The sequence below is a fragment of the Scylla paramamosain genome, chromosome 37 (assembly GCF_035594125.1).
Source record: "Scylla paramamosain isolate STU-SP2022 chromosome 37, ASM3559412v1, whole genome shotgun sequence".
Lineage (NCBI taxonomy): Eukaryota > Metazoa > Arthropoda > Malacostraca > Decapoda > Portunidae > Scylla > Scylla paramamosain.
In genome coordinates this window covers 8,029,673-8,042,500 of record NC_087187.1, presented here as the reverse complement: position 1 = coordinate 8,042,500, position 12,828 = coordinate 8,029,673, and the positions used below count along the sequence as shown (strand labels likewise).

Below are 12,828 nucleotides of genomic sequence, written 5' to 3'. Positions count from 1 at the left end.
AGAGAGAGAGAGAGAGAGAGTGGTGGAGTACAAAGGCGAGGGAATACAACACACGCACGCACGCGCGCGCGCATACACACACACACACACACACACACACACACACACACACACACACACATATATTACTCTATATTTCAATCGTTACCAACACGTTCTACACTTCCCTGGACGGTGACCTCAAGACTTAGAAACACTTAACGTAACCTGACGGGGGCGAAACACTTAACACCTTCTCTCTCCCGCAGCGCAATGGACCAACACGAACCAGCTGGAGCTCGGGGGGACAGGCGCGCGCGAAGGCAGACGGCGACAGATTCGTGACTCAAAACAACAGCATCGTGACAGCACAAGTGGGAGCGTCCGTCATTCTTCACTGCAAGACCTCAAGTGCGACTGGCGGCCTGGTAAGTGACGGAGGTTGTCAGCGAGTTATCTTAAGATCTGAAGCACCTGTAGGGAAGTGTCGGTACTTTGATGTGACTGAGGTTGTGTTGATCTCTCGCCCGTATTCTTAAACGCTTTTGTTCTCTAATCGAGTAATTTTTTAAAGGATACAGCGATGATTTATTGAATTTTCATGGGTCTGAGTTTGTTATTAAGACTATTTTCAAAAGCCACTCATATATTAGTCTTGTTCTCATAAGTCTTTTCCCCACTGACATGAATCTAAACCCCTTAAAAACTACACACCCTTAAAAACTCTAACTTCCACTAGAACCTGTTAAAAATAAAACACTAAATATTCACCAGATTTTTAAGAATACGCTGCTCTGAGGCAAACACTGAGAAACAAGGAACGCCATGGCTTCCAATACGATGATTGGTGAGGTAAACAAGTTACTAAGTCACTCGTGATGGCGCAGGCGGCGAGTGGAGGCGAGGCTGCCCACCGCATCCATCCTCTGAGTGGCATTAGTGCAGGAGTCCTTGTCTCATCAGCCTCGGCCTCCACAAACACGGGCTGCTTTAACACATGTGAATATAACGCAAAAAACATGGTGACTCTAGGAACTTTTCTGTGAGTTTATTGCACTTACTGAAGGAGTACTCGCTTAGGATATATAATTACCCGTTTGTATTTACCTATTAATTATATTTTTATTTTTATTTTTTTTTTTTTATGAGGGAACTAACAATTATCAATGGAGTTTTCGTAGTGATTGTTTAGCATATATTTACGCAGAAATATATGCAGTTTCAAACAACAACATATTACATGCATACATCTAAGACAACTAGGTCACAGTGGGTCAATAGTAAAGTCCTTGGGTAGCAACTTAAACTGCAAGACGTTCGAGCACCTTCTAATGGCCTTAACAATGTGCTTACGATACATAACAATAGCTTAGGCAACAGTGACATGGATTTACTGCGCGCCATCAACCAAAGCCCGTTAAGCGAACAATAACACTCGTCTAGACACACACACACACACACACACACACACACTCGCGTGCTAAGACCATGATCGTCTGTGTGCTCTGCAGGTGTCTTGGATCAGGAAGAGGGACTACCAGCTCCTGACGGTGGGTCTGCACACACACTCCAGTGACGACCGCTTCTCCATCAACTACGTGCATTGGGTGAGTGTTTGCGCACGTGTGTGTGTGTGTGTGTGTGTGTGTGTGTGTAGAGGGGGCATTTTCTCATGAATGTAAAGATTAATATATAGATTTTCTCTCTCTCTCTCTCTCTCTCTCTCTCTCTCTCTCTCTCTCTCTCTCTCTCTCTCTCTCTCTCTCTCTCTCTCTCTCTCATATGACTTATCACTCTCTCATATGACTTATCAATATCACATCCTTTCAATGCTTATGTTTTTTTTTTTCAAGATAAGTTAACTTATAAATTTGTTTACGTATAGTTATATTTTTTATTGTTGTTGGTGAGTGTCAGTATTCCTGTTTGTTGTTGTTGTTGTTGTTGTTGTTGTTGTTGTTGGTGGTGGTGGTGGTGGTGGACGTGGTTATTGCTGTTGCTGTTGTTGCTGTTGTTGTTGTTGTTGGTGGTGATGGTGGTGGTGGTGGTGGTTAGTGGTGGCGGCGACCGTGGTGATGGTTGTTAGTGGTGGATGGGGCGGTGGTGGTGGTGGTGGTGGTGGTGGTGCCGGTGCTGTTTTGTTACGCAGTGTGTCAATACTCGGCACACAGCTGCCTCTGCTGATGTCGAGTGAAAACGACAATATTTACATACATTGTGCATGTAAAATGTATAACTGTGAGCACACACACACACACACACACACACTTATATGTACTTATTCATTGAATTTCCATCAGGACGATTCTATTTTTACTTCGCTTCTGCGCCGATGACCGACTTCCTTCACGCGTAAAAAAATGTTATATACAAAATCCGGAAGGGAAAAAATAACTACAGCAGGTGGTTAGGTGGCGCTAAATCTCAGGTGAATCTAGGCACAGTATATGTATTGCGTGTGTTTATCTAGTTCACTATTATGAACTTCATTAACGATCACCTTTCAGTGCTCATCAATGGCAGTTGTTTATTGCAACTCATCAAGGTCAGAGGACAGCTGTCATCATTATCATAAACAACAATATCCATGAATCTGACCAATAAGGCGCAGTGTGAGCAGGGATGATAGGCGGGTACTGGTAGGTATATTTTACACAAACACTGCTACGTATACATGTTGCAGCTTTCCTTACGTTTTTTAATCTTTCATGCAACACAAACACCTTTTACCCATCTTCCTCTCAGTTCGCTACCCGTCTATTCCAAGCCACCACAGCAAATCTAATCCATCCTTCCGTCTGTTCATCTGCCGTCCATGCCTCCGTGCTCCGTATCTGCTAAATCCACTTGTCAAGGTCAACACTCTGGTTCAAGGCGAGGGATAAGCTGTCGCCACACTTCAGGGCAATTCATCCCCGCCTGTCACTTCCTCCCATCAATTACATCAAATTCATGTCAGCCGCTCAGCGCAGACAGTGTGTATCGGCGGGACAGTCAAGGTCGATGACACAGCACACAGGCCACGCTGATGATTATGCGCTGATTGGCAAGGTGTCGTGTACGTTGAGTGTCAGGCCAGGGGTTCGATCACCAGCTGCTCTCTCTCTCTCTCTCTCTCTCTCTCTCTCTCTCTCTCTCTCTCTCTCTCTCTCTCTCTCTCTCTCTCTCTCTCTCTCATGGTTTGGCCCTATATTAATTTAGCAGTGCGAATTCCGGACACTGCAGATGTTTTGCTGAAAGAAAATGTCACGTTGCGAGAAACCAGTGTGTAATGACTCTTGGACTGAAAATATTGAAGTGCAGTTGTGTGCATGACTTAATGAAGGTGACGCCAAGCACACTCATTGATTTAACGGTAATTTTTTTTAACAATGAAGATGAATAAATCAAAGTCAATAACATGAACAGTTAATCATTAAGCAATATACTACCTTCGATTACTAATCAAAAGTTAATAGAAAAAAAAAACTGACATGCAATAAAAATCATAAACCAATATTTCCTAAACTCTTCAGTTCTTTCTTATTTAATGAATCGAAGTAAGATTGAATTAATTTTCATGTTCATTACAAATCAAGCATTTCAACGCTTCACATGCATGCGTATTCACAGACAACAATAATGTTAACGAAACACAGATGAAGCACAACACTCATGATTACAGTCGTCCAATCAGTCCCTAACATCCTCGTCCATATTAAACACGATGACGCCCAAAATATTTGTTTGCAATTACACACATGCACGAAATATTGCCATACACTCTCATTAAACCCCGCTGGTCATGATGTCGGGGCGGCCACCACTGCCTGACACCCATCCCCACTCACACATACACACACACACACACACACACACACACACACACACGTTCACCATAACACGCCTACAATTGAGTAACAAGTCTGAGGATGTATTGTGTGTGGCGGCGCAGGTGTGTGCTGTCTATCCCAGCGGCGAGCTAGTATTGTGGCGCCATTGTGTTGCCATTGCAGTCAACACTTCACCGAGTTTTTTTGAGGCCACGGCAGCTCGGGATGAGAGTCGCGGTAATACGGCTTGAGGGTGGCGCGGCGAGCGGCGGCACGAGGCTCGGCGCCCACTCCTGGCGGGGAGGCTGCACCTGCTGCCTCATCCACACACCCACACACCCAGACACACAGACACACACACACACACACACACACACACACACACACACACACACACACACACAGCATACACTAGGCACTTTATCCCTACACCATATTCTTGTGCCATCATTTCCGAAAGCCGTAACAATAACCCTATACTGAAATAGATTCCCATAAGACGAGTCTATGGCAGGATTTGTTGGCCATCCACCCATCCATATATCTGACTAACCCTGCACGATATCGAGGATGCTTTGTATATATATATATATATATATATATATATATATATATATATATATATATATATATATATATATATATATATATATATATATATATATATATATATATATATATATATATATGCACTCTTCCAAAAACAGAGAAGCATCCTAAACAACAAAGACCTAAGATAGGATCAGCCGAGAGAGAAGGAAGGCAACAGAAAACGAGCTACAAGACCGCTTACGGAGCGAAGACTATGGCAGGGTGGCATGAGGTGATAGTGGTGGTGGTGGTGGTGGTGACAGTGGTGGTGGTGTTAGGGGGTGTGAGGGAAGCGCACGAACTTCCAGCACCGCGTTACGGCGGACGCAGATGAGGACCCAAGCAAACTCACAGCGGCCATATACACTCTCTCTCTCTCTCTCTCTCTCTCTCTCTCTCTCTCTCTCTCTCTCTCTCTCTCTCTCTCTCTCTCTCTCTCTCTCTCTCTCGTGTACGCACCTCGTCTCCAGGGCGATGCATTACGAAGGAGGGGGGGCGGCGTAAAACAAGGCGCGGCAGGAAGGAACACTGTGCCTGGAGGGCAAGATTTGGATGCGGTTTAAGGCAAATACCCATCACGGGCGGGACGCATCACCATCACCGGAATTTTACTGGTGATTCCCGGCTGGAAAAGGCAGGAAGGGATCGAGAAGGGGGAGGAAGGCAGTATTTAGGGCAATGGCGGCGTGGGGAGCTGCGGTAGGCAGGCAGTATTGCTCATTATTGGATAAAAATAATGACTTTTGTGTTTATTTAGGAGAGCTTCGGCAGGATCCCTTTTTTCACGCAGGGCCAATTAATGAAAGCTGGTGCATGATCTTTTTTTCCCGGTGCCGAGCCAATTACGAGCACCTAGGAGTTGGGCGCCAGGTGAGTGCTCAGTTCACTAGTCCGGGGTTCCCCATGCCGCCAAGACTTATATTTCCGAGTAACTTTCCATTTCAGCATAATTTATTTCCAAAACTTTCAAGGCGACTGGGGAGCTTTGCGAGGCTTTCACAGAGTATAAATATTCGCTGGAAAGCTGGAAAAATGGCTGGTGCACACACACACACACACACACACACACACACACACACACACACTTCTACCCATTCATGTGACGACCTGTGGCATGGAAACGCACAACAGTCACACCAAATCCCCACAAAACACAGAATGTAAACACAAATAACAAAAAGACAAGTAAAAAATGCAAACACGGACATCAGAGCTTGGCGCATCAACATTCCTCAAAAATAGAAAGAGAAAGGAAAAAAAAAAAGGCGCAAATAGTTTTTTGGGATTCTGCATTAGATATGTTTCAGGGAAGGTCTTATTGAAGGGGCTTTGTAATTTATTTTGTCATAAGTTGAACTCCTTAGCACGTAATAAATACATAGATAAATCAATAAGTAAATGAATAAATAAATATCGAAATGAACAAATAAACAGATAAATAAATACATACCCGAGTAAATAAATACACAAATAATTCAGGACTTAAGTAAATACATAAATACACACATACATAAATAAGCAAACAAATAAATAAATACATAAATACATAAAACAAACAACCAAATAAATAAATAAATATAGAAATCCAAGCCCCCATCAGGAAATAGGTTTTATTTCCGGTATTTCCACAATGGGAGACCAGGCAGGGAGCGAAGAGCGAACGTAGAGCACCAACCCACGCACGCTTCACGCCAATAACTTCACGCCAACATCTCCAGCGGGCGACCGATGAAATACACGTGGAGCAGCAAACCTCTACACCCACACCTGGCCGCGATAAGAAAGTTTATTCCCAGAAACCTGACCGAAAAAAAAGCGGCTCTCGGCAAAATTTTCTGGAATACTTTAAACTAGTGAAGGAAAGGGAGAGGGAAGGAGAAGGGGGGAGGGAGAGGGGGTGAGGGAGAAAGCAGTGGTGGTGGTGGTACTGCTTCTCCTCACATCAAGCTATCCTCCCAAGTTTTGACACGCGCCCCGCTTGCATTAAATAACCGGGATATCAGTTGGCGGAATCTTCGTGGCTTCTAAACTTCAAATAACTATACTGGTGTATGTTTTACGGATATATTTCTCTAACCTAACCTAATAGTAAACTGGCTGATGTATCACGATTTCTCTAAGCTAATCTAACCTAACCTAACCCAAGGTCACCTAACATTACCTAACTAAAATCATTAGTAAACGATTAAGTAAACTCTCTCTCTCTCTCTCTCTCTCTCTCTCTCTCTCTCTCTCTCTCTCTCTCTCTCTCTCTCTCTCTCTCTCTCTCTCTCTCTCTCTGATTTAACTCAACGTAACCTAACTTGAATCTGTAATGAATATACGAGACTAACGGATCTCTCTCTCTCTCTCTCTCTCTCTCTCTCTCTCTCTCTCTCTCTCTCTCTCTCTCTCTCTCTCTCTCTCTCTCTCTCTCTCTCTCTCCTGTGATCACGGGACACTATCAAACATTCACGCATTACACGAGTATTAATACAATCCCCAGGTTTCAGCGGTTCATGTGTACTTTCCAACACTGGATTTTATGAGAATTACAGATACATTATTCTCTTACATAATCTAAATCCAAGTTGTAAGAGGATCGCACGTAACTCTGCTAATGGAAGTGTATTTAAGATGCCATTTGAATCCCTAGTATCCATCAGCCCTTCTCTTCCTATGGAGTGGTATGGAGTAGTTATTGGGCACCCTTCAGAGTGAGTGAGGCGCCCGCTGGTTCCCGCTGCGCCCCATACATCAAATCAAATAGTCATGCAGAGTAATTTCATACACCCATGCACACGCTCTGGTATCAGCTCCAGGTACATGTATTTTCTCTCTCTCTCTCTCTCTCTCTCTCTCTCTCTCTCTCTCTCTCTCTCTCTCTCTCTCTCTCTCTCTCTCTACCATCAAAATTCCTTTTATTAACCAACCTTTATAAACAAACTGCTTTTAGATTACTGGTCGAAAAAATCCTTCCAATTTTCCTCCACGTCGATAAAACTGCCTGGTGCGTGGCCATGAATCTGAAGGAGGCGCAGAAGGATTACCAAGAAACCTCCATATATTCTATCCATGATTGTTCCTCCTATAAGCTGATCGTCCTGATTCCCCAGCCTCGACTTCTGCTTTTTCCACTGTTCTGTCTCCTCTGCGTCTCAGCTGCTCGTGGTTCCTTTGGGAAGGCAATGGCTAACTTTTTCCACCCTTTTTCTCCCTTCCTCTCTGTCTCGTATATCGGGTGACGTTTATGGGCACCTGCTGCGTCCTCTATCGGTTATTTTTTTAGGGTTTCCCCTGTGATGCGTCGAGTCTCTGATGTGCTGTATCTCACTCGATGAAATTTGTTCCCTACGTGATTAGATTTCCGAGTAGAGCGTTTGAGGGGAGCACTCAGGTACAGGTTCAAACACGTTCACACACACACACACACACACACACACACACACACACACACACACACACACATACACACACGGGCGCGGCGAGGCAAATGGGCGAACCTCTTATAATGTGTAGCCCCTATTCACCTAGCAGCAAGTACGGGATGTAACCCGAGGGGTTGTGACCTCGCTGTCCCGGTGTGTGGTGTGTCACTGGTCTCAGTCCTACACAAAGAACGGTCACTATAAGCTCTGAGCTCTTTTCCTAGGGGAACGGCTGACTGGGTGACCAGCAGACGACCGTAGATGAATCATACACACACACACATTCGTAGAAGAGGTGGAACAGCGTGGGTACTACACACACATGCGCGCACAAAACACACACACACACACACACAAACACAAACACACACACACACACACACACACACACACACACACACACACACACACACACACACACAAGAGTCATAAGGTGGAAGGTTATGGGAAGAGAAATCAGAATATAATGGATGGACACGCGGTGCAGCGTGTCAATCATTTTCCACCACAACGAACCAAGTCGATGAGTCAAAACTTGAGGCGTCACTCTCATATTACATAACTCAGCGGGAACAACTGGTCACGATTCACAGATAAACATAATATACATACGTCTTACGGAACCTACAATCCGCTTTCGTAAAATAAAGGTGACAAGAGAGTCCTGATTATATAAATTGGTGCTGGAGGAAAGAATTAACGGTTATATTGGTTCAAATAAGCCTTCTGTCTGAACTGGTAAAGGTCAGATTAGTGATAGTTATCTTGGTGATAAGGTCGTGTTAGAAATCAGTCTCCCCCTTGGACAATATTAAACGTGGCGAGTCAGGTGTGAGATTTTTTTACGTGTGTGTGTGTGTGTGTGTGTGTGTGTGTGTGTGTGTGTGTGTGTGTGTGTGTGTGTGTGTGTGTGTGTGTGTGTGTGTGTGTGTTTGTTTGTGTGTGTGTGTGTGTGCGTGCGTGTTTGGAAGGGATAATTTTGTGCGTTTTCTATACAAAGTCACGTCAACATTTCGAAAACTAAAGGTGACAGGAATAGAACACGACAGATAACAAACACTAGCAGATCCTTTACTTTCTCCCATTCAGGCAGTTTGATTACACGTCTCTGTGCCAACATTCACAGACACATGAAGGATTGGTAGCGTTTGTGATCGCGTATTCCAGATTGATGTTCGGTGTCCAGGAGTGTCTATGTAATATGCAGTGACATCCTAATTTCATCTTCTACCTGTACAGAACGTAAAAGGTCACAATCAAAAAGTTTGCTAACCTTTGACGCACTTAATTGCCTCTTGAATATTTCACTGGAACGCTCTTAACATGTATATAAAGTTCGATATCTATATATAAGTTCAACAAGCGTGATAATTTACCGTAAAAGCTCCGCCATATACTCAGTCCACCTATGTAATTTAGTGTCGCAATATTCACGCTACAATATGACACTTCTGCAGCTTTCCCCTATCTTGTTTCTCGCTTTTTGTTTTAAATATCTGAGAAATAAGATATGGTCCTTAGATATTTTTCTCTCACTGATAGATACATTTATTTTTTATAATCACCAACAATATTTTTGACTTATTATTATATAATAAGTGTCTTGAATATTTGTGTAGATACAAAATACAAAATTAATCCCGCTGCTTTTCTACGTCCGTGCAAACCATTTTTTAGTGCTCAGTGCTGACAGGAAGCCCATAACTGAAAAAAAAAAGTTACAATTTATCACTCACACTTATTCAAGGGAAAACATTGAAAGGTATTAAATGACAGGGCATACGGATACATTTGAGAAGGTATTTCCCTCCAGTGTCCATCATTTAGGGGAAAACACTGGGAAGTAGAGGGAGCAAAAGTAATAAATGGCCAGCCAGAATCTCTGAAACTAAATTTGATTAAGAACAAAGAGCTAGACTGTCCTGCAAGCAATCAAGTGTCAGGTTAGAGTGAGTTACGAGGAGGGAAGTTAGTAAAGGGTGTGTGTGTGTGTGTGTGTGTGTGTGTGTGTGTGTGTGTGTGTGTGTGTGTGTGTGTGTGTGTGTGTGTGTGTGTGTGTGTGTGTGCGCGCGCGCGCGCGCGTCGCTAGCTCGTATACCTAAACATTTCTCCACTCACAGTAAGGACCCGCAGAGCCACATTTCCCAAAAGTTCTTCACAGGCATTACCGAGAGAGAGAGAGAGAGAGAGAGAGAGAGAGAGAGAGAGAGAGAGAGAGAGAGAGAGAGCAAGTGTCCCAAATTGACGCACTGCACTCCTGTCCTGCAACACTGAGGCGAAAATGACGTCTGGAAAACACCCTCTTTTCTTCCTCAACCCCCTCAACTCCCCACATTTTCCCAGCCGTTCCATCTCCAGGTATATTACACTTCCTTCTTCTGGTGGAGACGTGCCCGTGAAAACACCATCTTGCTGATTGATATTGCAGTCGTCGCCGCGAGCAACCACTACCTCCATAATGGGTCGTGTGGTTTTTTGCAAGACCTACACTTTCACTGGGGCATAATACTGTTCCGAAAGGCCCAAAAACACTCCCAGGCCGAGGAATTCCCAGGTATTACTCGCTCAAACAGCCTTGTCTGCATGGAAGTGGGACATTCGGGGGGCGAATGCAAGGTGGCGAGGACCAGAAACAGTGCAAGTGTGTCATATTGATCTTCACTGAGAGTCGGCATAGGAGGGAAGTGTGTCGAGGAGGAGGAGGAGGAGGAGCAGGAAGAGGAGGAAGAGTAGGAGGAGTAGGCGCCGTGAGGGTTAGGTAGAGAAGGGCGGCCGATGACCAGACGCGGCGGGATGAAAGCATGACGGCAAAAGGACGGTGGAAGGACATGCCTGGACCGTGAATGTGAAGAGGAAGAGGAGGAGGAAGAGGAGGAGGAAGAGGAGGACGAAATGAGAAAGGAGAAGAGTGATGTATAAAGAACCTTCAAGGAGAATATGACCGCGGGTGGTGATGGTGATTGCGCTGGTGACGAGACTGGTGACGCAGGTATCGCATCAAGCCCTAAAATCATCACTCAGCGAGAGGAGCGGAGTAAACAGAGGGAGAGGCGCGTGCGGAGACAGGCAAACACCTTAAATTGGCGAGCAAAATTGGGTTTACTTTGGACGTTGGTCGCGCGGAAAACGAAAGGCACGTAACTTTTTTTTTTTTGTTAGCACCTTAATAAAGCTCAGGTGACTCGAAACAATGATGCGAATGAATGTCTTTTCTTCGTAGTCTTGCAGAGATCTCCCTAACTATCCCTGCTTCCCAGAACTTCCAAAGTATCCTTATTAAGAGACTACTTCACTATGATCCAACTTGCGACATACACCTCATACTATGTAGCCTGACCTGGGTATCACGGTGACATGAGAGCAAATAACAAGTCTGTGTTTATCAAGGAGCAGCTTAGAACTTCACCTCGGGGGACAGTGATACATGCACTTCATTACGCTACTTGACCTGATCATGAAGGTGGCATTGCAACACAAAGCTTTACACAAAGAGTCAGATTAACCTTTTCACTGTTATTTGACTCATCTTTCCTTTACTACAAACTACTCTGAAACATTTCTTTACATTCTACAGCCAGATCTAAACATGACACTGGCCAGATATTGAAAACATTCTTTTGATTCCTTATATTTCTTCCATCTAGAGGCTTGTAAAGATTTTGTACACCGGTTTTTAATATTATCAGTTATCGCAGTGAGATAAGTTAAACACTGGAAGAACATTACATCAAGAACTTCAATTTGATGAGGAATTGCTTAAAAGAAAAAAGTTGGTAAAAATATGAAGGCATAGAGAAGAGAATAGTAAAAGCTACAGTACTAAATATGTCAATGCAGGCAATGAAAAATAAATAAAAGTATATGAATGAAAGAACCACGTGCATAAAGAACAAATAACAGCCAGGCAGGTAAGGAGAATATAGATAATAAAATATTAAAACATCTCTTACGGAGATAAAACATTGCCTTGCTTTTTTTTTATTTAATAAAAGACTGAAAGCAAAACACGATTAAAACTCAAACTTTCTTTTTGCTAATAACAAGGGAAAAAGGAGAAAAGTACTTAAAGCTTCGAAACTTATCCTATTTTCAGGTAACAACAACAAAAAAAAAAGAAAACTCCCCAAGCCTCACAAGGAATAACTACGTATTTTCTAATGACCAAAAGGAGAGATCTCAAAAATACCTTAAAATACATTAAACTCACAAACTCTTGATATTTATTAATGATCTCCTTTCTGTGTAATTGATCATAAACTTGACCATCATAAACTTCACCATTATCAAAAGCGTAAAGAGCTTCGTGCAAAATATAGCGATTAAATAGTATAACGAGATAAGAGATTAATTACTCGATGTCTATTCATTATAAAAGAGAAAATTTAAAACAGTCAACTTGATCATGTTCTCACAAAATGGCTCGATTCATCACAAACACCTGAGAGGTAATTCTGAGGTGGATTTATTAGCGTGAGCATAATGAGGTGGCGAGGTGGCAATAGTTCACCTCGTAAAGGTAATAATGATGCATAATGGTAACGCTTCGCCACCCATTCAAAAGACGAACTGCATAAAATCAGGCAGTTACTTAAAAAATGCACATGAAAGATAACATTCGCTCACGGCCCTGTTCCTAAACTTGAAGTAAGCGAAGATGAAAATAGAAAGTTAAGGAATAAGCTTAACAAAATTACATAGTTTGCTTAACACCTTCACCCTTCATAAAAACGACTTTGATTAAAATTAATATTCGCTCACAGTATTTCATTTGTCTAAAAGCGAACAACAGAAAAAAAACAGAGTACGAAAAAAATAATAGTTGGTTAATCTTACTCATGAACAATGCATTTATTGTAAGGGTAAAATAACTTAAAATAACAGAACAAAAAAAAAAAAAACAGACAAAATAATATGCGTTTTACAATTAGTCACTATACTTAAAGTGGCTAACAAAATATATAAGGTACAATGATAAATATTTTACATCACACACACATTATATATATATATATATATATATATATATATATATATATATA

The 12,828-nt window shown here is 42.7% G+C and overlaps 1 protein-coding gene across 1 annotated transcript in view; it reads left to right on the top strand.

Annotated features, from left to right (window-relative positions):
• LOC135091220 (uncharacterized) overlaps positions 1-12,828 on the top strand; it is a 61,436-nt gene that overhangs the window by 13,309 nt on the left and 35,299 nt on the right. Inside the window, exons 5-6 of the mRNA XM_063988664.1 lie at positions 249-407; positions 1,491-1,586. Of these exons, the coding sequence (XP_063844734.1) occupies positions 249-407; positions 1,491-1,586 (255 nt within the window). The remainder of the gene's footprint in view (positions 1-248; positions 408-1,490; positions 1,587-12,828) is intronic.